The 27,510-nt window shown below is 45.0% G+C and overlaps 1 protein-coding gene across 5 annotated transcripts in view; it reads right to left on the minus strand.

The window, feature by feature from the left end:
- SLC8A3 (solute carrier family 8 member A3) overlaps nt 1-27,510 on the minus strand; it is a 100,607-nt gene that overhangs the window by 64,801 nt on the left and 8,296 nt on the right. For 3 of the 5 annotated variants that reach the window (XM_072337312.1, XM_072337311.1, XM_072337310.1), the window contains one exon: nt 15,523-17,334. In XM_072337312.1, the coding sequence (XP_072193413.1) occupies nt 15,523-17,288 (1,766 nt within the window). In that variant the 5' untranslated portion in view covers nt 17,289-17,334. The remainder of the gene's footprint in view (nt 1-15,522; nt 17,335-27,510) is intronic. The other 2 variants (XM_072337314.1, XM_072337313.1) reach the window with 1 other exon arrangement.

Below are 27,510 nucleotides of genomic sequence, written 5' to 3' on the forward strand. Positions count from 1 at the left end.
GGCACCCTGCTTCCAGTCACTGACCACTTAGGGACGATCTGTGCCTGAGCCTGTATCACAACAGCATGCTGAATGCAGGGAGCTCTATAGGAGACTGCCCTTTGTAACCTCTTAATATTCCCGTGGTGGAGGTGATGCTGATATTATGCAAGGCACCCCTCAGCTTTCCCTGTATTTGCACTGCTTGCTAATCCTGGCTCCTTTCTCCAAGGTATTTTAAAGCATATGAAGCAAAGATGCACTTGGAGATGAAATCACAGTGAATCAAGAAATGAAGGAGGGCCAGAGAAGGAGAAGAGATGAAAGATAATAGAGAACTATACATTAGAATAAGTAAAAAAGAGAGCGAAAAAAAATGAATTTCCATCCAGCTTCTTTCAAGATCACAGACGCTTGCTCCTATTCCCAACTGCACAAGCCTCTATTGTTTAATGAAGAATCAGTATTCAAACAGTAAGCACAGTCTGCCCCACCATACAATACTGAGTTGTTCTTCTTCCTCCCAGAGTACGTTTGATGAATTCAGTCAATGCTGCTAACCTTAGGCTGGACTGTGGGTGGCTGTCACAGAATGGCACAGCTCATGGGGCCAGTGCCAAAAGCACTAATTTCAAGACTGATCTCTCTAGCGTAGTTCTGATAGCACGACAAGCAGCCATGCCAATACCAGCGCCCAGAGCATCCCCTCTGGGATTTGCAGGCTGCAATTAGCCGGTGAATGCGCTGTCTTCTGGGGTTGATGAAAGCACCTCAGATCCTATTGATTGCCAATCAATAGCCACTTCCCATCTCTCCCTTTCAGTTTCTGCAGTAGCGGTGTTAGTAATCAAATAAGAGTGGCAGGCTGATAAGATCCTGTCATCAGTGCACCAGCAAAATGGGATTCTAGATCTAATCTCCTATGTCACATTTCCTACCCTGATCATGGAGATTTAACCCCTCCAAAGACTGAGGCAACAGACTTCAGAGGAAACTTCCTAATGTCCACAGAGGCAAAGAAAGCCTGTGGAAGAGATTTCCTACTCTCACTGAAACCCAGGGGAAATAGTGACAATTGCAGGAAAGGCCCCTAATTGCAGCTGTTACTGGTTACTGCATCTTCTCATTACTTCTTGTACCTTCAAGTTATTGGAAGAAACACAAATATGCAGCTGAAGGTGTTTAAACTGCCTTTTTATTCCCTTTTCACAAAGAAACGCCACCAGAAAAATTGAAGTTCCCAAGGATAATTTCACTCGCTCATCCTCTGGGCCTGTGAAATCTTCACACCCTCTCAGCTAGGAAAAAGAAAGCTCTTCCACCCAGCATAGGACTTAAATTATTTTCCATGCTTGCTTGCACTCCTGTCTTGGCAGATCTTGGTTAAAATTGTCCCAGTTTCAAGGCTATTTACTGATATGCCCTCATGGCACATGGATGCCTGGGCAGTGGTGCTTTATATAAGCTGCCATGACTGCATGGCTTCTGTTCTTCCTTCCCATCACATCAAAATGACATCAAAATGTTCTGTGCTGGGTGAACACTGTCCTTGTCAACAGAACAGCAAATGCCAGCAGTGACATGGTTAATGCAATCCCTCCACCCGCTCCAAAGGCAGAAGCCTTTCTATCACACGTAACAGACTTCAGCTCAGGCCCTCAGAGGGCTACTCTATTTAAAATTGAATGCTAACAGAAAAAAAGAAGAAGAAATTCAACCAGACATTAGGGTTGAAAGACATCCAGGCTGGCTGTTGTGTTACTCTGCATAAAATACACAGTATTTGAGATCTCAAAAAGATATCACTTTTGCTTTCCTTATTATTAGCATTAAAAAAACAAAACAAAACAAAAACAAAAACAAAAAAAAAAAAACAACCCCACAAAGTATTACTCCAATATAATTCTTCTTTTCCCACTTTTTTTGCCAAACATTATATGCTTCTGTGCTGGCTGTGCCCTCCCAGGGAGCTCTGCTATATGTCTAAAAACCAACAGCTGAGATGCTTAACATCTCACCTGTTCCAGATGCACAAAAAAAGAAAGAAAGGCACAAAATGGACTTCAGCTGGGAAATTCCAGCTCAGTACAGACATCCCTCTCCTCAAGAGCAGGTCAGAAGGCAAGCAGCCCAGGGAGATCTTCCCTGGGGCCCAGTTTCCGAACCCCCCCACCCCCCACCTTCACCCAAGAGGGATACGAGTGCTTCTCTTTACAGAAATCCCAGGTCAGCAGTGCAGATGAACAGTGCTAATACCAAGGATGTGCTACGCTGATGACTCATGCCCAAGAGGACCAGCAGGTCTGGTGGAGGTATATAGAACCCATCCTGGGCAAAACAATCATCAAGATAAGACCACTGTGGAGGGATCATTTATAGAAGACTGTTAAGTAATCCATAGTTGAACATCAGCAATGCGTAGGTACCCACTGTTGTGATTTATCCATTGCATTGCTGATATTGATCCTCCTTATAGAGTTCACCGATTGATAGCTAATTACACGCTGCTGATAAGTCAATACACCACTTCAATCCTGATTTGGTTGGAGCTGCCTGAAGTGAGCAGCTTCTCTGCAGCACAGCTCCTGCTTGCAGAGCTGCTGGCAGCCAGCTGGCCCTCAGCCTGCACCACTGCAACCACTGATGGCTCCCCAGACTACACCTGGGCTCCCTGCACAAGGATGCTTAGACTGATCAAGTTTTTAAGGACCCTACTGCTCTCTGGATGGGCAGCACAAGCAAGGAAGATAGCAGCCCTACCACTTTTCTCCCCTCACCTTGGACATAACATACATGATGTGCGTGTGTGTGTGGCAGAGAGAACAGTGCATCCAGTGGCTGCAAACACACCAGACGAATAAACATTTCTGCAGCTGCTACAGGGTTAGGTACTATAAATGGCAGAGCTCCAGTAAGCCCCACAGCAGCCCTCCAGCAGCAGCTGACATTCAGCTCCCAGTGGTTTCCTCAAGGAAGATGGCCTCCAGCACACTGCTGCAGCCCAGGCCAGTGAGGCACAACATGATGTGAGGTCCACCAACATCACCACTGACAGCCCCACCTGTGCAGAGCTCCATGTGACTGCTCCCTGTGATCACTCTTCTGGCAGTCACTGCACATGTCATGAGAGCAACGTGCTACTCCTCGCAGGCCGGGCACTGCACCCAGTGCTGCTAGCCTTAAGGCTGCCTGGGCACGTCAAGGGAGGTGATCTGCCCCTCTGTGTTGGTGAGGCCTCATCTGAAGTACTGTGTCCAGATGTGGAGTCCTCTGTACATGAGAGACATGGACCAGCTGGAGTACATCCAGAGGAGGACCACAAAATGCTCCAAGGGATGGAGCACCTCATCTACAGGACAGGCTGGGAGAGCTGGGGCTGTGCAGCCTGGAGAAGAGAAGACTCTGGGGAGATCTGAAAGCAGCCTTTCAGAATCTAAAAGGGGTGGTAAGAAAGAAGGGGACAGACTCTTTAGCAGGGACTGCTGTGGTAGGACAAGGGAAATGGTTTCAAACTAAAAGAGGGGAGATTTTGGTTGGATATAAGGAAGAAGATTTTTACAGTAAGGGTAGTAAGGTGCTGACTTTCTGACTGTTCAGAGAGGTGGTGGATACCCCATCCCTGCAGACACTCAAGATCAGGCCAGACTGGGCTCTGAGCACCCTGACCTAGCTGTGGGTGTCCCAGTTCATTGCAGGGGAGTTGGGCTAGATGGTCTCTAAGGGTACCTTCCAACTGAAAGGATTCTGTGATTCCATGTAAGTTAAGCATGATCCAGATGGTAAAAGATGGCTCCCTAAAGAATTGAAAACTAAAGTGTTGTTCCACAACGATTTCCCTGTGCAAATGCAGGTAAGCAGTGAGAGTTATTCCAGAGCTGTAGTGAAAATATAACCCCTAACAGGCAGGGAAGGTCCTGCCACAACTGCTTGCCTACCTCCCACTCCTGTTCTAAACAAAGATATGGTGCTTGAGAGCCATCAGGTTCAAGTTTTCCTTTTGTGCTATAACTCACTTTGCAGCAACCTTCAGAACTAGGGACCATCATTGTAGGTACCTGGATGCCAAGATGGGAGGAGAAGATGTGCACTGGCAGGAAAACTGTTTCTTTCTTCAGTCTGCACTATGCTAAGTTAAAGGCATTGATGCCTGAAAAAGAGCAGATGGCTTCCCAGTATGATCTGAAGTGTTCATAAGGAATAGGCAGTGGGAGAAAGTAGGCTCCAAGATGCAATAGTTTTGGGGGGTCTGAGCAGAGAAAGCAGCAGGGAAAAGAAGGAAGCAGAAAATAGCCCTTCCTTTCTTTAGCTTGCCTCAACAAAGCTGGAAGTTTCTTCTCCTACCAGTTAGTGGCATGGGAGCTCAAAGATCAATCTGAATCCATCTTCAAGACAGCCCCACTGACTGAGAAGTCGCAACTGAAGTACTAGCCTCTCAATAAGAAACTGAACCCTAGTCCCACATTTAAAGAGAAGAGCAAGGCTGCATACAAACAATCCTAATTCATTAACTTTACCATTCTGACAACCTTACTCTCCGTCTGCCCTTTTCCAGAGTATTCAGCAATCTACACCTGAGCTCCTCGAACCCCGAACATATCCCCACAGCGGCCCTGCTGGGCAGTGATTCCCTGTATAACTATCCCCAAGGAGAAAAATACTCCAGTTAAACACACCTCTGCTCCACATTTGGTGACTCACCCCTGAAACACCAGGCAAGGACACATACTGAGATTTGGATCAGCTGCCTTCAAGGTCAGCAACTCAAAAAGGAGCAAATGTCACTCTCTTCCTTCATCACTTCTCAACAGTGCCTTCTCTACCCTCTTTACTACTTTCATCTCACATTCCAGAGCGTTGAGCTTACTCACAGCTCCAGCATTTGAGGGCAAAAAGATGCTTTGGGATTGACAGTCAGTGATGTGGTAGCACTGACAGCAAGTACAATCTCATGGCAGGTAGATGGGATTAATTAATTGCGTGAGCAGGCAAACCTGGGAGAGCCGTCTGGAGCAGCTGAACCACAGAGGACCGGAGCAATACAGTCTTGCCAGTAGACCTGATACAATACATCCACCAGACCTGAACAGACTAGGGGTGTCTCTTGATCATGAGGCAGGTGGAAGGCAGCTGGTGCTGTTTCCCAGAGGACTTTCCAACAGGAAATTCCACCATGTGATTTTTCTTTAGGCTACACAGTAACTTCGAGCCCCCTCTTCAAACTCCCTCTCTAGTTTTCTGCAGATTGATTTAAGCTAGCACGAGTAAATTGAACTTGCAGTATTCTATAGAAATCCCCTCCATGTTTGTCATGTTTGGTGTTCCTCAATTCCGGCCTTAAACTATCTCAAATGCTGGAGAGAACTGGGTGAGTTTGTAATTATGCATAATAACTACTCCTTTCCCCAAAGCATATCAATCCTAATCAAAATCCACGTTCTGGGGCAGAAAGAGAGGACACCTTGCCTGTTCTGCAGCTGAATCCATTCAGCATACTTGCTATCACAGGCTGCTCAACAAAGGGAAAAAAGAAAAGGTTAAAGGAAACTTCCCATCTGTCTGATTCCTCAGCAAACTTCAGAGAACAAACTGGTCAGAGTGGACAGCAAAGCAGAAGACAGCAGACCTAGCTGGAGGGTGGAAGGAGGATGCGGGTGACAGACCAGGCATACTGCTAACAGGTTTATTCCGCTGGCAGGGATTCCCTTCAGCGGCAGGCGGGTGAGCTCTGCAGACCAGTGAGCTCAGTCTGCGCTAAGCAGATTAGTTCCTTACCGGTGAAAGGTTCTGGGCAGCAGCAGAGAGTTGCTCACCATGTGATACAAGGGGGCTGTCATTACGTTTCATAGATATGATATAATTATATGTTCCCTGGAGGGTACTTCTAATTGAATTATAGGGTGTCTCACAAGTATTCTGGGCAGTGGTTCGAGGAAGCTCTCACCGCCCAGAACAAGATAGAGATACCCTTTAATTCCATTAGATGCACCCTCCAGGGAGCGGGCTGCCATACTATGCAGCAATTCACTTAAAAACCATCTCCCTCCCCAAACAAAATGAAAGGGAAATTTCTATAGCAGAAGTTTTGTTGCTGCTGGGTATTTTTCCTTGGGACAGTTCTGCAGACTTGCCACTCCATCAAACTCCCCGGCCTGCATCCCAAGAGAGAAATAGCCCATTGAGGGCAATCATGGCCCATTTCTAGGGGGTAATAACCCTTTCTGGGTCAATTCCCAGCACAAGGCTCAGCAGATACAGTGCTGCACATGGCATCACATGCCAGGTTAGATGTACAAGGGAGGTCTCAGCTTCCCTGGGAAAGCTGAGGAGCCCCTGAGAAGAAGTCCTCAAAGACAGCAGGGACTACCAGACACACAGCCTACCTGTCTGCCTGCCCTACAACACTATGGAGCAGCAAGCAACTGCCACAGTGACACAGAGGCAGTGGTGCAGCCCTGGAGCAGGGTCACCCCCCAGCCTCTCCTCTGGGTGCTGTGCATCAGGGAAACTGCTTCTCTCCAACTCCAAGACCTCTGTCTACAACTTACTGATAGTCAGCAGAGATGTCACATCTGCTATGCCTTTTTTTTTTTGCTGCTCTGTACCATACAAAGGATGGGATAATCAGGCCCCTGAGCCTATTATTTTTTCCATCACCTCAAGGGAAAGCCAGCACCAGCTGCCCACCACAAAACGGAATGACCTACTGAAGCTGTCATCAGCTTTGACTCCTACAGATTGTGCTTGCTCCTGTGTCTAGCACTGCTCCACTTGTCAGGCCGCTAAAAGAGCAAAGAAGACAGTTATTCCAAGGACTTGCTAATTATAGAAAATGAAGACGTTCCTGCAGGAAAGGCACCAGAGTCAGTGCCGTGATAAGGCGCACAGCTACTGACGCTGCTGTGGTGCCGAGCAGCAGGCGGGAGTCTGATGTGCTGCACCATCCTGCACACAGCCCTGCTCTGCAGCGTACAGCCCATCCAGCCCCAGGAGCCTGGCTGCCAGGCAGGCAGTTATTGCTCACATGTAGCCCATTTGCTGCACTTCTGAACTATTCAGAGCTCTGCCCAACTCCAGTGGTGTCAGCTAGCAGGACACATCTGTGAAAAGCTGCCAAATCATACATTTTCCCTCCACAACCCCACTACAGAAAGAGAAAAGTACTATGACCTATCAAAAGTAACCACAGACAACCCAAAAATACTTCAGGCATCTTAAAGAAGTGCTTCTGATATCTTAGATGCAGACTTAGGTGCTTATGTACTCCTGAAGAGTCAGTACATTGTTCCTGGCATATATTTTTCTCACCAGCACTATAGCCCAGTTATCTTTACTAAGGGAGGAAGAGATAGAAGCATGAAGCCAATGCGATCAAGCAGATGAGGTAAAGGAGAGACTAATTCAGGAGGGAAGACAGGTACAGCAAAGATAACAGGAGCAGAATTTCTGCATTAAATATTGATGGCTTTATTGCATTAGGATAAAAGCTGAGCAGCATGGTGCCCAGGTAGTGGTTTTTATGAGGGTACAACCTGGTTGGCTTGCTTATCTCGTGGAAAGAAACACAGAGGCACAAAAGGTAATTCCTAGCACATTTCACTTTAACAACATGCCTTTACATGGAGCACTAAAGATATACAGCGGTAGGCAAACCACTTGGACATGCTCAACACACCAGAGCTGCAAAGGCTGGAAGCTCTGTTTGGTGATATAAAAATAAAGAGACTAAAACAAAAAATAAACAAGCAAAAAAAACCCCGCTAAACTATAAGAGCTGGAAGAAATCTTCCACAACCTAAGAGAGAAACCAGGAGATCAGAGCCACAGCTATTATTTATGTGGGATGCAGTGCCAAGCCCCAGGCTCCCTGAATAACCAGAAGAGCTCAACACCACTACTTGGGAGGAGCTGGCCAAGGGGAAGGGATGGCCATCCCAGTTAGCTGGTGTACATCTACTCCTGAGAGCGACATAGTTCACTCAAATGCTGAGAGCACCAGTGCCTGCCCAGCAGCAGGGCTGGCTCCAGGTGAAAAGCTAGCAGCACTAAATGCTGGCATCCAGGCATGGGCCTGAGGGGCCTCATCTGTCAGCGGTCCATCTGCCAGGACAGCTGTAAGCACGTACCAGTCCAGATTCCTCCCAGCTTTAAATCTGCTGTTTTCACTGAAGCTAAACAGAGGGTGAACTTGATTCACAGTGCTCACAACAGCTAGAGCAGCAAGTTCTTTTACCATCATAGCTTATCCTGAAATGAGGTAAATAAGAAACAAAGCCACATTGCTAGCAACAGACAAGTCTCCTTCTATTTCAAAAAGCTGCCCTCTTTCACCAAGGTCAGCTGCTTGTATTTAGCCACAACAGAAATGTGCTGGAGGACCTGTTGTCAAGGATACTCTAGATTCTGCCACCTTATCTCCTTTAGAAAAGAGTAAGTCCATATTTTACTTGGAAACTTTGCTTGCACTTTGATCTGTTAAAAGCTAGAGAGGCATTGAAGCGATGCTGTAATTAATGCTCCCACTGCAGATTTAAAGTTAAACAAACAAAAAACAACAACAAAAAAAATCCCAACACATACCTGTACTGAGTGATGTAAAGTCTGCCAAGCCTTGCCCCAGCATCTGCTCTCAGCCCTGAGGCAGCACCATTCAAACACTGGCTTCTCCTCCTTTTTGTGAGCAAAAACCCGTGATCTGTGCTCTGCAATCCCACATGTAAAATGCACATCTATTGGCCATTCATCCAAAGGTTCTTCATGCACTACTGCATGACTCAGGAGGAAGCAAAACTCACTCAACACACAGTAAGCTTGTTTTTATCTCGGATCAGTTCTGGTTGGACTGTTTTTAAATCCAGAACTTGGCTGTGTTATTTGGCACAATGAATGTCTCTCTGTTTGCTCTAAACTCTGAACATCTCCACCCTCCCTGATACCACCAGAGCTGCCCCTCTGAGGACCTTAGGAACCTGTCAGGTTCATTGGGACTTCTCTGTTAGAGCAGAGCATGCACAACTTGGAAAAGCCACTCTAGTCCACGCTTCTCTTCTGAGCTGGGGTTCCAGGCAACCCCCTTGTTTAACACTGTTACATTAATTCATATAAATGACTCCCCTGATAGGCAAGAAGTCGCAGTCCCTGAGACAGCATGTCATTTGTCCTTCTTCATGGATAGACGGATGGCATGTCCACTTGACACCTGCCAACAAGGCTATCCGGGAAGGTAAAGGTCAGCTCAGGGCTTCTCTTCTTCCCAGGATGGTGTCACTGTCTCACATTTCTGCAGAATGACTTCATGAACACTCCTGACACCTTACACTAATCCCCTCAGGGCATACCACCTAGACCTCACCACAGGACAAACACAAATGCTCAGAGCAGGTACCTGTGTAAATAACTCAGTTAAATCAGAAACCTCTACTGTTAAAAGCTCTAACACGAAAATTTCACTGCAAGAAATGAATATAACAGTCTTTCACCACTGGCAACATAAAGGAGCCACTGGAGTGGTTTGTGTTGTTTGTTTGCTTGGGGTTTTGTTTTTTTCATTTGCTTTTTTACTGGGACCACATGCAAAACCATCCATATCTGTGACCAAATCAGGGCCTACAAGGAACATATTGCCTGCAGCAAGTAAGAATTCAGATACAAAGGTGAGATAACTAGCCATGAGAAACAAAATGACCCTTCTCTTTCCCTTTCAGAAAGTCATTAAATAAGGACACACAGCAATGCTGGAGTTTCTCTGACTGTTTCTTGCAAGGCCATTATCCCCTCTCAAAGACAGCTGCCACTGCTTGTCCTTAATCTGGATTAAAATAGGAATCAAGAACTTCCAATTTACGTGAAAGTGCAGTAAGAGAAAAGCCAGAAGAAGCTCACCCTCTGATGGAAACAGACTGAAGAAGAGTCTGTAGTACTCATTAGAAGTTAAATCTTGAGAGAGTAGAAATGGAAAGGAACAGTGTCCTGAGAGAAGGAAACTATCAGATTCATGCAGCAAATTCTCATTTCCTCTATTGCCACTGCTTAGTTCTAATTTATTGAGAGCTGTTCTACTCCAAGCCCAGAGCATTAGGATCAGTGGAGAGTATATGAGAGCTGCTGGACAAGAGTTCGGACTAGATTATCACAATAATTTCATCATGACCTAGGTCATTAATTCGTGTCACTACAGCTGACATAGACAAACCAGGGGCTCCAGATTCCCATACACCTCCATACCATATGACCAAAATTCAATTTAGGAAAATGAGAACCCAAAATTGTAGTTACTGTTGACAGCCTGGGGGGAAGAGGGACTGTACCAGTCTGCTTCCTGATAGCTGGGGAGAGGTCAGTGAATTTGCATTAATTCACTGTGGTTTTCAGTGACACGAAATTACAAGCTTAGTTCTCTGCATAGAGTACAGGCCAGCAGTTCAGGGAATCAGTTTTATTCCCGCCTTTGCCTCTGTTGGATAATCCACAGGGAAGAAAAGCGACTCTCTCTGCATTGTTCCCCCAGCTACAAAATGGGAATAACAACCCTTGATCTCCCCTGCAAAGTGCCTTTAGATCTACTGGGGAAGCACCATGCAAAAGAGCTAAGTGTTGTTAATAGCATTCTCCTCAAAATGCCACAACCATGACTGCGTAGGTGATCACATTAACAAATTAAGTTGACAGTTTCTTCAAGCACCAAGTGGCAAAAAGGAAGGATAATTAATTGTGCCCAACCTCAGTATGACATCCTTCACACAGAAAACTGCCATTCACCTTTCCCTACTATTATCTCCACCAGATCCAAGGGGAAGCTAACATCCACCTCATCAGGGCTACGAGCAAGAGGTGATAGCAAAGGCAGCCCTGAGTCCGAACGTGGCTGGGCAGGAGAGGAAAAGGAGGCAAAGGAACAACAACCGACCTTCCCAACAAACATGGTGGCACAGCATGGAGAACAGAAAGCAGAATCAGCACATGGTGGCTGCCTGGGGCAGTTATTAGCCACCATCCCTAGGACCCAGTACCAACCTGTCTCTCGCACAGCTCTGGCCCTTATGTACATACGCACAAACACATCCCATGAATGCCCCTTTTAGCAAATGCCTCCAAAAAGGAGAAAATGCACGTGGTTTTCCATTGCCTTGTGCTTTGAGACAGTTTTGGAGGACCAACAAGCTGAGAATCGCATTCAGAGCCAGCCCAAGGTTTTCTCTGGGAGGAAGCAGGCAAGGAAAGGAGATGTATAAACTTACAACTTTATCCCCAAATCATAAAGGCCAAAATCAAACAAAACGTCACTGCCTATCAGGATGTCCTAAATACATTTATCTCTACCACTTTCATTACTGCAAGTTTAACACACGTATGTAAATGACTGTACCAAAGACCAGCCGTGCTGACTTTGCACATTGTCTTCACAAGACATTTAATACCAGTTTAACACCGCACTCAGAGAAAACAGTCTCAGGGCAGACAGCTACACTTCCACTAGACCACAGATCCTACACATAATTAAGCAACCAGTAACATGGGCAAGCAATAAAGTAGATCTCTCGGTCTAAACCTTAACTGCAGCAAATGACATGGCCAGAGCAGAATTTGCCTTCCAGCTGACATATTAGTTAGCTCCTTGTAACTTCTACATTTTCTGAAAATTTCTAAAGCAAGACATAGACAATTTTTCACATCACTTTAAACAGTTTTAAACAGAGGAACCAATTCAAAGCAATATAACTTAATTTTAATTTTCTTTCCTTACTTACTCAGAGTTTCCTTTATTATGCAGAAAGAAAATCCTTTAAAATCCAATTCACTTTTTGCTGCTGGCTCTTAATCTCTTAATGATTTCTGTATTGCTTGGACATGATAGAGCAGCATGGTCATACACCTTTCTATATTTTCACACGTCCAAGAACCCAACTTATTTCCACACAATACTATATAATAGAAAAAATGTTTGGTCACCTTGTAAAAAATCTAAGTTTTGGGCTTGCTTCCTCAAAAACCTCCTTTTAGTCAACAAGTGAACTAAGAGTCTCCTCCAGCTGTTCAGGTCATATCTGAGCCTCAGAAATCACAAGGGTAATGAAAAAGCAGCAGCAGAATCAAGCATTCAAAACCTGATCAAGTCTCCTCTCACCAGATGACAGAATTCAAGATCATATGATTTGATTTATAGCTGTCCAACATCCATACACATTCATACGCACACATTGCATGTTTCAGTAACGATGGAATTGTTCTGAGTCTCCTCATCTCAGCACACTTGCTCTGTGCTCCCACCCAAACGTAAGTAAGGAAACTTTGACCTTGTTAATCTAGAAAGAATCACAGAGGCAGAAAGCAAGAGCCGGCGGCAGGATCCAATTCCCTCTTATCTGTAATTCATACAGCAACTCAGCTTTTTTCAGTCCCATACACCTCAGGGAAAGCCTCTTAAGGACAAGTCCAATAATAGTTAACTTCACCTGACAGACTTAAGGGAAGACCCCTTCTCCATTTTGTTTTAAGGGAGAGCGCTCACTGTAGCCACCACTTGCCCTCAGGATTTGATAAGTGGTGGCCCTCCAAAAGTTTGATCTCAAAGATGCTGTGTAATCCAGTGTCCTGCAGATTAATTTAGGCATTGCTGCACTTAAGAAGGCTGACCTAAGATCTACTTACAGATAGCCTGCTACTGCAGAATGCAATCTGAGGGTTCTTATTTCCCATCAGAGAATGAGCTAAGTGTGATCTGCGGCTTTTGCCCTCTTCTGGCATACACCAATGAGCATTTCTTTGTGGCAGTAGCATACATGGATAGTCACAGTAAAACTCAACACTATCTTACATGTTTGCATGAGGCTGCCAATTCATGTGCTTCCTTCTTGAGCCAAAAAGCTGTTACAAGTGACTTCCTCAAGGAAAAGGACAATGTTCAAATTTCACCCTTCCTAAGAAAGGGTCTGACCAGCAGGCTGAAATAGGAAGCACAAATCTTTCATTACCTTCTATCCACTCATCCTTAGCATTGTTTCCCTTCTCTTCTACCCAGGGTTTTGTGGACCCCCCAGTTTCCCCTTCAGCACACAGGGACACCTTGTGGTAGATTCCCCTCAGTGGCAAGACATTTAAGATGGAGGCTCTAAAGCATCCAGCCAGGCAAAACTCAAACTGTTTGGTGACCCAGTGTCTTCATACAGCCTTGTATTGCACCATGCAGTCAGCAGACACTTGAACATTGCCCTCTGAACCTGCAGAATTGCCCACAGCATCCCCCTAAACTAGGGATGACCCAAGGTAGATAGCATTTGCTGGAGAAGTAGTATTGTAGCTGCCTGCACATTGGCAAAGAACTGGCAATGTACAGCACCCAAATTACATTCACTGAGATTAAGTCCAAGGGGCGATTACCAAAACTACTCTCACGTGTTTACAGTCCAAAACTCCATTCCTGGAAAACCTAGATAGTTAAAATAAAACCCAGGAATGAATAAAGGCAGCTTGCTGGACTATGTGGTTAGGCTGACAAGCCTCATCTCCTTGTTTATTAATTTGATTTAATCATAGAATCACAGAATGGCCTGGGTTGAAAGGGAACATAATAATCATCTAGTTTCAATCCCCCCCCACTGTGGGCAGGGTTGCCAATCACGTAGAAGTTACATTAATTTTAACTTCAAAATAAATTTCTCTCCATTAGCCCCTAATGGAAAGAAGGGCTTCCCTGTGAAATGGAATCTGTTCCCAGCAGCCTTCTGACACAGAAGTGAAAGCCACATCATGTGTTAGGTAAGGACATTGTTTTGACCACACAAAGGTCCAACCCATGATCTGGGGCATCTTCTCTGGGCCATATATTAAGCACCCAGAGCACATCAGTTTTCTGAACTACCTTCCTCATCATTAGTCTGTACTACAGGGATGTATGTAGCCCTGATGAATGTAATTGTTTTAATGCAAGGGAACAACTATGTGGGTATGCTCTGAGTTTTCTAGGACAAACAAGTTTTCTACTAGCAGGAAGGTAAATGGAGCATTTGGGATTATTCTCTGGTACACCAAATTTATTAGCCTCTCACTGATGGATCTTAAAGCCCCTTTTCTTCAAGATCTGGGTGAAGTGTGGTAGTAGATATTACATTGTAGGTAGTCTCACAGAAGACTGCATCCACACAGTTGGCATTCTTCCTTGCTTTCTCTGGAGAAACTAGCTAACCTGGCCCATCTCCCCAAAAAGGCCAGTTTCACAGCTGATCCTTCCCCTTCTCTGCCTGTGGCTGAATCCAGCCAACCGGGAACTTCTGTTCTTTTAATAGGGAAGAACACGTGCTTACAATCAAGCATGAGGACCACGTACATTAGCTGGATTAAGTGTTTTAGCAGGCTAAGGCAGAAGGTGCTTCTGAATTAGGGCATCCCTATTCCATAACATTTACATCCTTTGTGATACTGTATAGGGAGACTTCGTACAAAGATTTCCTTTCTCTGGTGCCAGTTGCAAGTCTGTACAATTCTTTTGATGGCTCAAGTGATTAGGCGTTAACAAGAGGAACCTAGGTACTTAACACTAGGGAGTTTTAGCACTAGGTTCACACCCCCTCCCTCTCCCTGCTCAGCTAAGGGATTTTTCTCATTCCCCACTAATGTTAACAGCAGGTACTTAAAGCAATTAGACATTATCGCCTCTCTGGTCTTTATTGCTTCCTAGCTTCGTATCAACTACTTTGTACGCAATAAAAGAGCTGAATTAACAGGACTGGTGCAGACTATTTTGCTTCCTTTCTTAATTCTGTATGAAAACACTGGGTCATAGAGCCACATGGACAGGCTGTGAGCTGCAGTGCTTTAGTCCATTACTGCCAATTGCCATGGTACTTTACGAGGAGAAAAACCACAGGTAGCAAGAAAACAGACAGAGAGATCATAGAGAAGGTGACATGGGGAATATGGGTAGACCAAGGGGACATAAATGCTGTAAGGGTTCCACAAGTCTAGCAGAACAGCTTGCAGCTGTGGCTGTGCTTTGAATTAGATGCCACACAGACCTGCAAGTTGCACAGGAAGCCTAAGGATGTAGGTATAATGTGTTGTTCATTTGAAAATAAAGCCCCATTTGTACTGAGCAGCTCTTGATTGCATGGGAATAACTGCTGTAAAATTTTCCTTTGGGGATATCAAGAAATTTGTCCACTCTCTATGTTTGTTTTTGTTTTTTTTTCCAAAAGGAGGCTTTCCCATATCTGCCCAGCCAGTTAAAAGCTCCCCCTTTTTCTCCTCTCTCTACCTGAACTCACCATTAACCCATAGCTTGAGCATAGGATCTCATAAAATGAAATATTTTCCTCCTGTCCCTTGCAATATTTCTAAGAATCACTTTGTTATTCCCAAGAGGGAAGGGACAAAAGACTTTGAGATCTTAAATCCTGCTGTCGGTTCTTGCCTGAAAGAGGTAAGTAGGGAAACTGAAGGAAAGCTGAGGAAAGGAGCCTGTCCCTTGTCAGCATTCACCTGTAACAGAGGCAAAATGGGGGGTTAAACACCAAAACTAGACTGAGGAACAAGAATGAATAGGGTACTTACACAGTTTCATCATTCTTAAACTCCAGCTCTCCATAAGCATCTTCAAAGTCTTCTCCACCTCCTTTTGCTGTCCCTTCTACTGTCCTAAATGGCACTATGACTGTACCCCGAGCACCTGATGTCCTTAGGACTTTGACTTCCATCACACCAATGCTCTCACTGACATGTATAACATCACACTCAAACGTGAAGATGCCAGCATGGTCATCATCCAGGATAGTCACTGTGGCCACACAAGGAGAAGCCAGTATGGCCTTTGGGTATGGGGAGTTACCGAGCTCTGGAGGTTCCTCACTGTCCACCACACGGAGGTTACTGAGCCGCACAAAGAAATGTTCATCCTCCTCAAAGATGTCGTCATCAATAATTCCCACTGCAAAGTCCTTCTGGGTCTCCCCTGATTTCAAGACAACAGTCCCCTCTGTGAACTCATAGTCAGCACCAGCATTGGCAGAGCCATCCTCAGTTTTATAGTCCACATAGATCGTCTTGGACACGTCCCCTCCTTTCCGCACCACCGTCAGGAGAACAGCACCACAGTTCTCAAGACACTGATAGGAGCACGGGTCAAAATAAATTTTGGAGATGAATTCCTCAGGCTCATCCGGCCGCACCTCGTGCAAGCTAGTGCTCTTCTTGGCTTGCTCAGCTGCATGCTTCTTCAGGATATTGCCAGCTCCTGTCATCATTCTGGTAGCCTGAATGCGATAAAAGGCTCTGCTCTTCTGCTGATGTGACAAGGCATAGTAATTGGCCATTTCTACCAGCTGGTCCAAATCCTTTTCTGGGTGTTTTTGCTTCAGATCCTTAAGGATCCGGATCATTTCTTTGCGAGATTCATCTACCTCTTTCCCCTCCACAGTCACTAAGTTTCCATCCAGAAAGTGTGAGTTCATCATCTTGCCATCCATCTCAATTCCCTTAGGGTGATCACCTTCTGATTCTATGATAATGCCCCTGTGCTTGTCAGTACGGTACTTTTTGTGCATATACTTATAGAAAAGCAGGCGTCTATCTGCTATCCAAGCCAGAAGAACACAAAGTGGAAAGAAGAAAAGCGTGAGCAGACCTTCCCAGACCTGCACCACACCTGGAGAGAAGACAGCAAGGATCATGTACAACCAGATGTAAGCAAAGATGCTCCATGCAGCTGTGACAAAGAAAACTCTCAGGTGCTTTATCTTTCTGGTTTCCCCATCAGGGATCACGTAGACACAGATGGCAATTATGATAAACATATTGAAGGCAGCACTGCCAACAATTGTAGACGGCCCCAGGTCTCCAGCCACGAATCCATGCCCACACACTTCTATCAGAGACAGAAGGATCTCTGGAGCGGAGGAGCCCAGAGCCATGAGGGTCAAGTTGGAAACAGTTTCATTCCAAATCCGAATGGTGGTTGTTGTGGTCTCTCCATTGGGTTTCTTAATCGTGATTTCTTTCTCTTGTGATGTAATGACCTCTATAGATGCCATGAAACGATCTGCAATGATGGAGACTCCAAGGAACATGTAGATCAGTGCTACAAAGTATACAATAACACGGGCAATTTTGTCCCCAAGGGATGGGTTTTCTGGGTACCATATTGGCAGGATAACACCTTCCTTGCAGTCAAAAGATCCTGAACACGAGCTGTTTTGTACTGAACTGGTTGAGTCTCCCGTCAGGCCAGCATCCACCTGCAAACCATGCAAAAACAGCACAAAAGTAACCAGCCCAAAATGGAGGAAGGCCGAGGTGAGAGGCTGCAAGCTTAACCACGCCATACACAAGATGCAACTTCCACTGTGTAGATCCAAAAAGGCCGAGAACCTGAAACAAACAAAACAGAGAGGGGGGAGGGAAGCATGAGAGAAAAGGAAGACGTAACATTTATCCAAATGCACTTGAGTATCTCACCATGGAAGAGTACTGGTAGAGATGCAAAGGTTGTCTGTCACTTTGAGGAAGACTTAGCAGGGACTGTAAGAAAGTGCAGCATTTACATGCCCAGCAGATGAAGATGAATCGCTAGAAAACTAGCTCAGAGGGAAACTATGCAAGAGCCCACAACTGACCTACAGCATATGCCATAGGAATACTGCTAGCTCAGCTGTCACTCTCCTAATGATGCCACCATGTTCCCCAGAACGCTGTGCTTCAGCTCAACATGAGAAACCTAACGTGAAGGCCACCCTGTCTCACCTCCAAGAGGATAAGACAAGTCAAGAAATCACTAGAATAAAAGGTGCATAATTTAAGGCCAGTGAGCAATCTCTAAATTAAGTCCATTTGTAGGACTTTATTCAGTTATGGAGTACCTTGGTGGCCAAACATCCCCCCGGCCAGAACCATGTGACAGACTGCAGAATGTCCAGAATGGTCCCAGGGCTCCCCTAAGCTTCTGAGGCACAGAGCCTCCACATCAGGAGGTAAAGATGTCAGCAGGAAAACAGAGCAGACTACTGTGCTTGGCAAGGCTCTAAAGGTCATTTTTCACTAGCTTTGCTACTGTGATCTGGAGGGTCACATTTTGTATCAGTAATCCTGCTTTTAAAAGGGCAAGAAAACCTACAAAAACACTATTGTTAGAAAGAGACTTAAGATACAGTAAATTGTACCTACAAAGATTCCTTCTGCTATCCCCAAGAAATTAATGCATTTTCAAATATCTTCTAAAAGGAAACAAGGAAGCCAAATGTTGCATCACATAGGTTTGGTGTATCACTTCACAATAGTGTTACTTACAGACTGCATCACTGTAGGACTTGTACCAGTTGAATGTGGAATTTCAGCCCTTCACACACTACTCCTCTCCCTTTACACAAGGAAGAACTTGGTCTCAGGCTTAGCTGAAAAGCCACATTTGTGAGTCCAGCCAAGTATCTCACAGGAAACATCAAACTTAATAACAGCATTATCCAAAGCACTTGGAAGGTTCAAGAGCGTCAACTCCCACTAACATTCATTGAGGTTTGTACTGCTAAATCAGTAGGATGGGGATTCATTTCCCCTACTGTAACTATCTAAATCTTGGGCAGTAAATTAAATTAAGTCGCCTAGGCTCTCTTTGTAGTTAGAGGAAGAAGACAGTCACTTCCTGGGGATGATCTGATCCAAAAGAACTATTTAAGATGCACATATCCAGAAAGGATTTTGTCCTTTACCGTCTCTCGCCATGCTCTAGAGGGGGTGTCCGAACAGTCAGTTCAGAGCAAATACCTAACCTTGGGATGGAGAGAGTTCAAAGGGGTGAACTGGTCCCTAAGTCCTTGTGGAGGTCCAGCCTTTTCCTTGCACTGTATGGATTCCAGGCAACATTTTAACATTATCAACATTAAGAAACACATCTCAAATGGCTATTTTATCATCATGTTGTGTTGCTCACATCTTCCCAAAAGTGAGTGCTATCTTCCCAGTATCAACAAAAGTGTTCTCAACTTTCAGACAAAAATCTATAAAGACAAGCAAAACAGAAAAGAAAGCGTGAACAAGAACTGCAAATGAGCAAAACCATCCCTGACAGAGCACAGCAGAGGGGAAAGAATTGATTACGCAGTATCAGGATCACAAATCCATATCTGACACCCTTGATATGAAAAAATAATACACTTCTTCATGTTACCTAGTCTAATTCAGAAGAGACAGATTCTCCCATATTAGTCTACTTATCTTCTCTTTCAAATGCCTACTTATCTTCCTTTTCATCCCAGCCCAGCCCCCAGGGTTTGGGGAAACCACAGCCTAGGGTGGGGGGTGCAGCCCCAGCCCCTCTATCTCATCACCATCCTTCTTGCAGGGAAGACTAAGCTACCCAGCCAGCCTGTGCAACTTTGGTTCAGTTTGACACTTCCATCTCTCATTTTGTTTTCCCTCCCTCTCTGCAGGGTATTTTACCAGACTCAGGGGAATTCCTTAGAAAGGGACAGAGACACAAAGAACAGCAAACCCAGCCCTATGCTGCAAGGAAGAGGCATGCACATCCTCATCAAGATGACAAGTTCCAGGTGCCTCTGGCGCAAGGTACATGCACACAACAGCTCTGGTACACCCCAGGCACATCAGCTCATCCATTTCTGTGCTGCAATTGCTGGCAGATATCCACCAGCCTCTTGACTCTTCTAGTTTCCAGAGTCTCGTTAACTGAACAGCAGTGTCCTCCAGGATCAGCCATGGAGAAACAGCTAACAGAAAGACAGGAATCATTTCAGAGCCATCTACGTGACTCAAGCACCTAAATTTGGTTTCAAAAATGACTTCAGAGTTGAATTATTACATAAATTCAGAGCCCTGTCTAGGAATAGTACAATGACTAAACTGAAACCAATTGCTGCCACCACCACGAGGTGGTACAGCCACCTTGTGTCATTGATACCGTTTGTCAACCCCACACAACGCTGGGACGGTTCTTGTCACCAGTCATGCTAGTCACTCCAGGAGCTTCCCAGTCCTTCTTTAATTTCATATTTGATCTTAAGCACAGCCCAATTCTATTGTTATTCCTCGAATTATTATTATTTCATAAACAACCTCTGTCAGGGCAGCCACTGTGTATGCTTCTGGACAGCCAAACTCAGGCTATTGGTTGTAGACTAAAATGTCAGAATTTGGGAGCATGTCCTTCCTTTGCTTTTCGCTTGCCTTGACAAACACTTTAACATTAAGCAGAGGTCACAATCATTTTCTGAAATTATGACCTGATCTTGCAATTCTTTGATGCAGACAAAGCTCCCCGGTGAGATCAACACAAACTTTGCCCATGGACAAACTGCTTAATAAGATCTTAATATGCATTCATTAACACAAACAGAGTTAAACCAACCCATTTGAAAAGCACAGGAAAGCATTCTTACTCCTCCTCTCCACACTTGGGAACTGGTGCAAAAGTGCAGAATAAAACTATTAAATTTTAAAACAGCTGTTAATAAAATATTGAGGAAACAATTTTACCATTCAGCGGTCAGAGGATGGAAGACTCAAAACTCACTTTGTAGCTCTGGGTCAGCAAGGCTGCTTACACAAGATGCAAGTCGGCCCCACGTGCACCTCCTACAACCAGCCTCAACACCACAGCCATGGACCTGTGTAGCTGTAGCCTCCCCAGAAGGAAGCAGACACAGCTCTCCCTATCTCTGGCCCTGCAGCAGCGCTGATCTTAGCAGGGCTAGCTGCAGTGAGAGCACTCCCTCTGAGGATGGGGCCTTGGGGTGGGCTGCCAGCACACTCCAGAGACACAGCTTGCCACCCAGGAGCTGGCATGGTGTCACTCCTCCAGCTCCAGCTCAACAAAGCCCATCCACATCTGGTGCAGAAATGAAATTCCAGATGCACCATGGCCCAGCTCCTGCAGGATGCAAACAGAAGGCTGCATCATCAGCAATGAAAAGTCAGTTGGCACCAGCTGATCTTTGGCTTTATACCACTGAGATCATGATTCTGCTGATTTCTGCTATCTCTTTGCCATCAAACATCATTTTCTTCCACAGATCTTAGCCTTATTATTATTAATTCACTGAATACATGCAAATAAGGGCAGTGGTTCTTAGTGGATTGTCCCCTATCTGATAGGATAAGTTCTGAAAGTATCCCGTCAGTGACAAGAGAGGCAAAATGCTGAAAAGACCAGCACAGCAGAAGGAGTTGGTGTTCAGTAAGAAGGTTCTGGGAAGATGTGCAAGTTATTTTAGCAGGGGAAACTCCTTCCACAAGAGCTGACAATGGCTGTGTGATCTGTAAATCCATAAATAAAACCCATAAATACAAAGATCAGATCTTGAAATACTTTTGGAGACAGTCCAGAAGGAAGCATGGACCATGCTTGTCACTATTAAGCTTGCAATAGAAAATGACTTTGGACAACTATCAGGCTCCTTACATCTTTTATAACGGCTAGGTTTCAGAAGACCGGTGGTTTTTCTGCTGCAGACCTATGGGAAGGCAAGGGAGCTGGGAAGGCTGTATTGATTGATCCCCTGTGCTTCAGTATTAGGTATACATCTCCTTACAAAACTCTTTAGGCAAAAATATTTTCAAAAGGAAGCATTCACGACAAGAAATCAAATCAAGAGGCAAGGTAACAGGGAGTAACCTTCCACTTACCACATTCCCAAGATCACTGCTCAGTAAATATAAAATCAAAGGCAAAGCTTTAAGTTCCTACTCATTTCTAATTTAGTCTCCTTCTAAACTATCATAAAAACTAGAGCCTTTGAAACTGACCTGCAAATACTATTAGGTTGCCTGGCACCTCCCTCCCACTCCCAGATATATGAGGCACATGGAGCACATCTGGGGCCACACATCCTCTCTCCCCCTGGCTCCAGCCTAGACAGGAAACAGTGCAGATCAGATACTAGTGCTGGCTGAGCCCCACTCAGGCGTGGGTGATGCTCTAGGTCCAGACACAGACATCTCAGGATCAAGGGCTTTGTCTGCTTGACAAGCATCTGCCCCAGAGCAGAGCGGATGTGGTACTGCTATCCATCTTATCTTACAGTCCCTCTCCCAAGTTGGAGGAGACAGAAATGTGGTTCATCTTAATAACACAGATGGGCAGCAATATTAAAAATTTCCTCACGTTCTTCAGTCCAAAGCACGTAAAAGCTTTTCGACTGAGCATAAGATTTTAATAAGCATCAGCAAAAAAGGAAATTATAGCCTTTCTGCCAAAGAACACAAATTTTTCACATAAGTATTGTTCCTGATTTGCACTCTTTCGTTCACCAAAATAAAGCCATAAAAAGTATTTAACACAAAGCACAGTGTATTTTTCAGTCATCATTATTCAAGTGCCATCTAGTCCTTTGCTCATCACTACAACAGCACCCAAAGTGTAAATTAAGATTTATCCGCAATCCAGCAGTGTAATTAGATCCACTGTGTCAGACAAAGGCAAATTCCCAGAAACATGTGAGGCCTTAAGTGATCGCACTGATGGCATGCATCTACCAGATAGAAACACAGCTAACAACTCTAAGTTTTCTTTACATAGAATATTGTACAGAAATGGGTAGTTCAGCTCCCTACTGCTGCAGCACCTGTATTATACGAGGGAAAAAGCACCATAAGTCATGCTTAGACCATGACACGACTCCAGAGTTTGGCTCTATAGAAAAGTTATGGCTGCTTGTTGCTTTGTGTTCCACAAGAAACGCACCTGAAATTGCAATTAGGCTTACAGAATAACCCCCCACTATGTGTCCAAAGCCATTTTTTCTTCTCAAGATTAGGCATATAGCTACTGTAAAAAAAAAAAATATCTAGACCTTGTAGCAAGTCTTTGATACGGACAAGCTGGAGCCTCTACTAATTTGAGTGGTTTCTTCCATTCTAATGGGATGTCAATTGACACAACTGAAGTGTAATAATTCCCTATAGAAGTGCTGCAGTGACAGGATCCAGTTATATTAGGTGATCCCAGAGGATGGCCTAAATGAATCACAAGTCCATGGCCAGCTAGAGCAATCTCCAAACGCTCAGTTCACCCTAGGAACTGCTCTATGTTGTTTCTTCTGTATTTTAGTATCTGTGATGCTCCTGGAGAAGCAGTGCCATAAATAGCCAGCCCATAAAGATGCCCACATTTAATTGTGCCCTTCCCATATAGCACAGCCTGCACTTGACTGGCTGGTCATTTTACTTCCTCGCTCTTGCCCCAGCTGAAAAATTACAGCTGTCTTGCTCAGCTGAGACACGTGCTGCAAAGCCTGGAGCTCCCAGAGCCAGGTGCCCAAGCACCGCTAGGCAGGCAGCCACTCACCCAGCACTATGAGTTACACCCAGTGCAAAAGCACGTGAGGAGGCACTGAAGGAAGCCCTTCACTGCATCACATGCTGACCCAGCCCTTCTTCATGGCAAGGTCTAGCACAGCTTCCTTCAGAGCCACAGCTTTGAAGGCAGTTTTCACTGCTCCGTCTTGCTGGGTTACAAAGAGCAGCAAAGATCATTTGGGGAAGGGTGAAGGGAAAAAAAATGATTCTAGAGGTGCGAGGAAAACTTCTCATCAGTAAAAGACATTTTATGTAGTGCCTGTGGCAGCACACATGGCATGTTATTTACTGCTCCTGCTCCGTGGACATATTATACTGCTGGTTCAGGCACCACCATCAGAGTGCAACTTATCACCTGGTGGCTCACAGCAGCCTACAGGAAGGATGACAGTGGCAACTTGTGACATTTGTTTAGCATTCTGGTGACAGGCCTGCAGTAGCTACAATTAAAGACTCTAGGATTTGTTGTCAACAGCACATTTGTGCTGTGGAGCCAGTAGTTATTTTGTACACAGAGGTGTGCTAACTTGTAATGATGATGGTAACAGTTTTTCCCCTTCTTATTTCACTCTTAAGATGCAGAATTAGTTAAGAAAAATACATCTCAAGAAGTTTTCTAGCAGAAAACACTCACACGAGGCAAATGGAACAAGCCAGGTGATGTGCTGGGTTTGCAGCACTGAGCAGCAGGGAAGGAACCCTGGGGCTGGTGCTGGGCAGCCACACTGGTGCCTGTCCATGCACCACTCCAAGCCTCCTAAAGTGGCCTCCTTCCTTCCTCAACATCTCCCCAAAGAAAGGGAAAAATGAATGTTTCTGATGCTTGGTCTGAAGTACATTTTAACCAAAATTTCCACATTAAATGCAAAAGAAATTATGAGTCTTCCGCAGTTCTTTTCAGAAAGTCTCAGCTCAGGGCTCAGAGAGGAAAAAATGAATGGAGGCAGAAGCATCGTAAGCAGAGCGGTGGGAGAAGGGGTGGAAGCCAATGAGGAGCTGGGAGGGAGAGAAGGCCAAGTTTCAGAAACCATCTTCACCACAGCAGTGAAGAATGAGAAGTTCAGCGTTTGTCACATTAAGCTGAAGACTTCTACAGTCCTCTGTGCAACAGGCACAGAAACTGTAGATGGGAAAGGCTCCTGCTTAGCCCAATTACTACGGACTTCACAGCATCAGTCAAATTAGAACCAGAAGAGTTGTCTGGCCCGTTCCTCTGGGGCCACTGCTGCATTGTTCCCCTCATGAACGCTATTTCCCAGCACTTTGTCCATCCCAGTTTTAAATTACCCAAGTGATGGCACTTCCACAGCTCCCCAAAGACGCTGTGCCACGATGTAATTTATCTCAGAGGTTTTAGATGTCTTCCTTACATTTAGGATGAAATTAAGGAAATTTATGCTGCTAGTTCTCATTATCGTGTCCTTGGAGCACTCTCAACCATTCTCCTCCCTGCCTGAGATTTACATGCTTCAAATACTTGTAAATAGCTGTTCTCCTCCACAGTTATTCTTTGGCCGCAGCACACAAATTTATTTTAATCTTTATAAATTAGCCCAGGCAGCCCTTTCGTATATATCTTGTTCTGCTCCCGGTTCCTTCAAGATGGTCAGCAGCAGCCTAATATCTGGGAGTGCCTACTCTGACCAAAGCCAGCAGCAGATCATCCGCTGGTTTCCAAAACTACAGGTTTTCAAGAGGAGCTGGAATTTTACGAAGCTTAAATCCAGAGTGATGCATACAAGCTGCCTTCCTTGTCCACCTTCCTTGCCCACCCCTGAGGTTCTCTCCACCTGTTCCTGCACACCCAGTGCTTGCATGAGGACTGCCATGCTGGCTGGCACACAAGGGAGGGCAGTGACGTTTCCAGAGTTTCAACCCAAAAGTCAGGTCTCCAGCTGAGAGAAGCGAAATGCACTGTAACACACTCACTGCCTCTGCAGATCTGATCGCAGCAGGGGATGTGAAAAACACACTGATACGGGTTATCCTCAAAATACCTCCCACTTCACTCGGAAGGTGCCAAAGCCTGTAAATTCATCCATTTGAATGCAGTTCTCAAGTAGGATTTCACACAGCACCCTCAGCTTTTACTGACACGTATCCCCATATATCTTTTATTGACAATTTAGACATCTTAATCCTTCAGTCTTCATCTGTTAATTCTGCATCTGCTTAAAAAAAACAACCCAACACCCATAACCTCACATCTAGCATGATTAATTCATTCTTTTCAAGTCCAGGCTGTTTGCTGTTCTTTGTTCATTTACGCACTAGCTGTTTACATATTCTTTCTTAATATTAGCTCCATTATTTGCTAGAGACTCAAGTCATATTTACCATATGGTAATTGCAGAGATCACATGGACAACAAACAGTGGAAGCTGAGCCGTTACATCAATTACAGTAAGTGGCAGCAGTCTCCAGGCTATCCACTGCCCCACCTTCATTTCTTTCTCCCTCACCTTCTAATGTTTTTCCTTATGTGCTGCACAAACCCACATGTCATTCTGATCTCTATAGCGCAGAGATTTGTTCTTTGCTATGGCATTACTGCACAGGTTTATTCACCTTTTGGTCTGCATTTCACCTGCTGGTCTGCCCTGCCTGGCTGTCTGTCCCACTCTGTTCTGTCAAGGGTAGACAACAGACTTGCAGCCTAGAGCTGGTCATTTTGAATATCTGCCTTTCCCTTTCTACTTTTACAACAGAGCTACCTTCCTCCTCTGGCCCAAACAGGATATCAGCATGCCACACCTCCAGAGGGAATCCCAAAAGATCAGATTTTACAGGATAGTTAGAAGTCTAATGGAGCATCTCTTTAAACCTACTTGGACACCGTGACCCCACTGAATTAATGAATTTTCCACTCGCCACCTAGATGTGATTTAACATTCCCACAGAAACCCAAACAGATTACAATAAGAGGACACTGCTGTTTTCTCCAAAGTAATACATGAGGTTTCTTTTTTTCCTTTGGCTCCTGACAAGGACACTGAACAGGTCCCACATATGAAAGGTATAGGGGTAAGCCATGCATGTAGCTTGATTCTTCCAGAAGATTCCAACAACCTCAAGATTTCCTGCTGTCACAAAGAAGAAATGATATAGATACCATGCTGGGGGCACACAACAAAGCACCTTATCTGACAAGGATGATCCCCCCTCACCGTTTCTTAACTTGCTTTTAGAGACAAGACCCGAATACCCAGCACTCAACAGATCTGAACCGAGATATTAGCAAAGAACACATAGAAACTTGGATGAATGACAGTGTCTATCAGAAGAATTTCCTAGCACAGTACACGTCAGTTGTAGCGTTGTTGATCTTCAAAGTGGGAGAAGTACCACTTTCATTGTATTCCAAGCACTACTTTGGTCACTTTCTTTCCCAACAGTCCCCTTTCGTGAAAAGTCAATTCACTTTTTTGTCTTTCTAGTCCTGTCAACCTACACACAGCTGGATGAAGGTTGGTAAGACAGAAGAGAGAGAGGGTTCTTGGGCTAGTTGTTCTCTGGTATAACACAGCATAGTTCCCATGAACCCAAGAAGAACTGCCAGAGTTCTGGCATCACTGCATATAGCATAATTCCCCAGTAGGAAAGCTTAATCTACTTCCTCTCTGTAATTCACATCACACTCAGCAGCTGGAGGGACCTTCCTGCTTTCTCCATAACAAACACACTTCTCACCAACCCCCTGGTTCCTGCCTTCCCTCTGTGCTGGCCCCAGGTTTGCTACAACTAGTTCTGCCAATAGGAGCAGCTGAGTCATGAGCGATGACCACATCAGCCAAAGGCATGGAAAGGAGAGAAAGGGAAGGAGAAAAATCTCTTTCCTCATCCTCAACTCTCAGCAAAGAAGGTCTCTTCTCTACCATGTGCTCAGTGTCACTTTGGATCAGCTTCCTGAAGTGCCTCACCCTGGAAGTACAATGTCAGGAGTCACTAATGCTAGTGACTTGCTAGTGCTTGAATCGCATGTTCTGCACACACAACCTCCCTCTGCATGGGTCATTTAAGCCACTGGGGCAGAGAGGTTGGCCTCAGCCTTGCCATCAAGGAGCACAGCCTTTTTTATTGATACTGTCAGTTCCATATCTCCTGCAGTTTTACTGAAGAGCTCAGAGCCTACTTCAGGCACTGCAGAACTTACCCTTCCATCAATTTCTGTAGAGACAAGATTAGAACAGAGATGTGCTCTAGTTGCTTTGAAGTCCAAATCTCTTATAAGACAAGGTT

This window comes from Excalfactoria chinensis, chromosome 5, assembly GCF_039878825.1.
Source record: "Excalfactoria chinensis isolate bCotChi1 chromosome 5, bCotChi1.hap2, whole genome shotgun sequence".
Lineage (NCBI taxonomy): Eukaryota > Metazoa > Chordata > Aves > Galliformes > Phasianidae > Excalfactoria > Excalfactoria chinensis.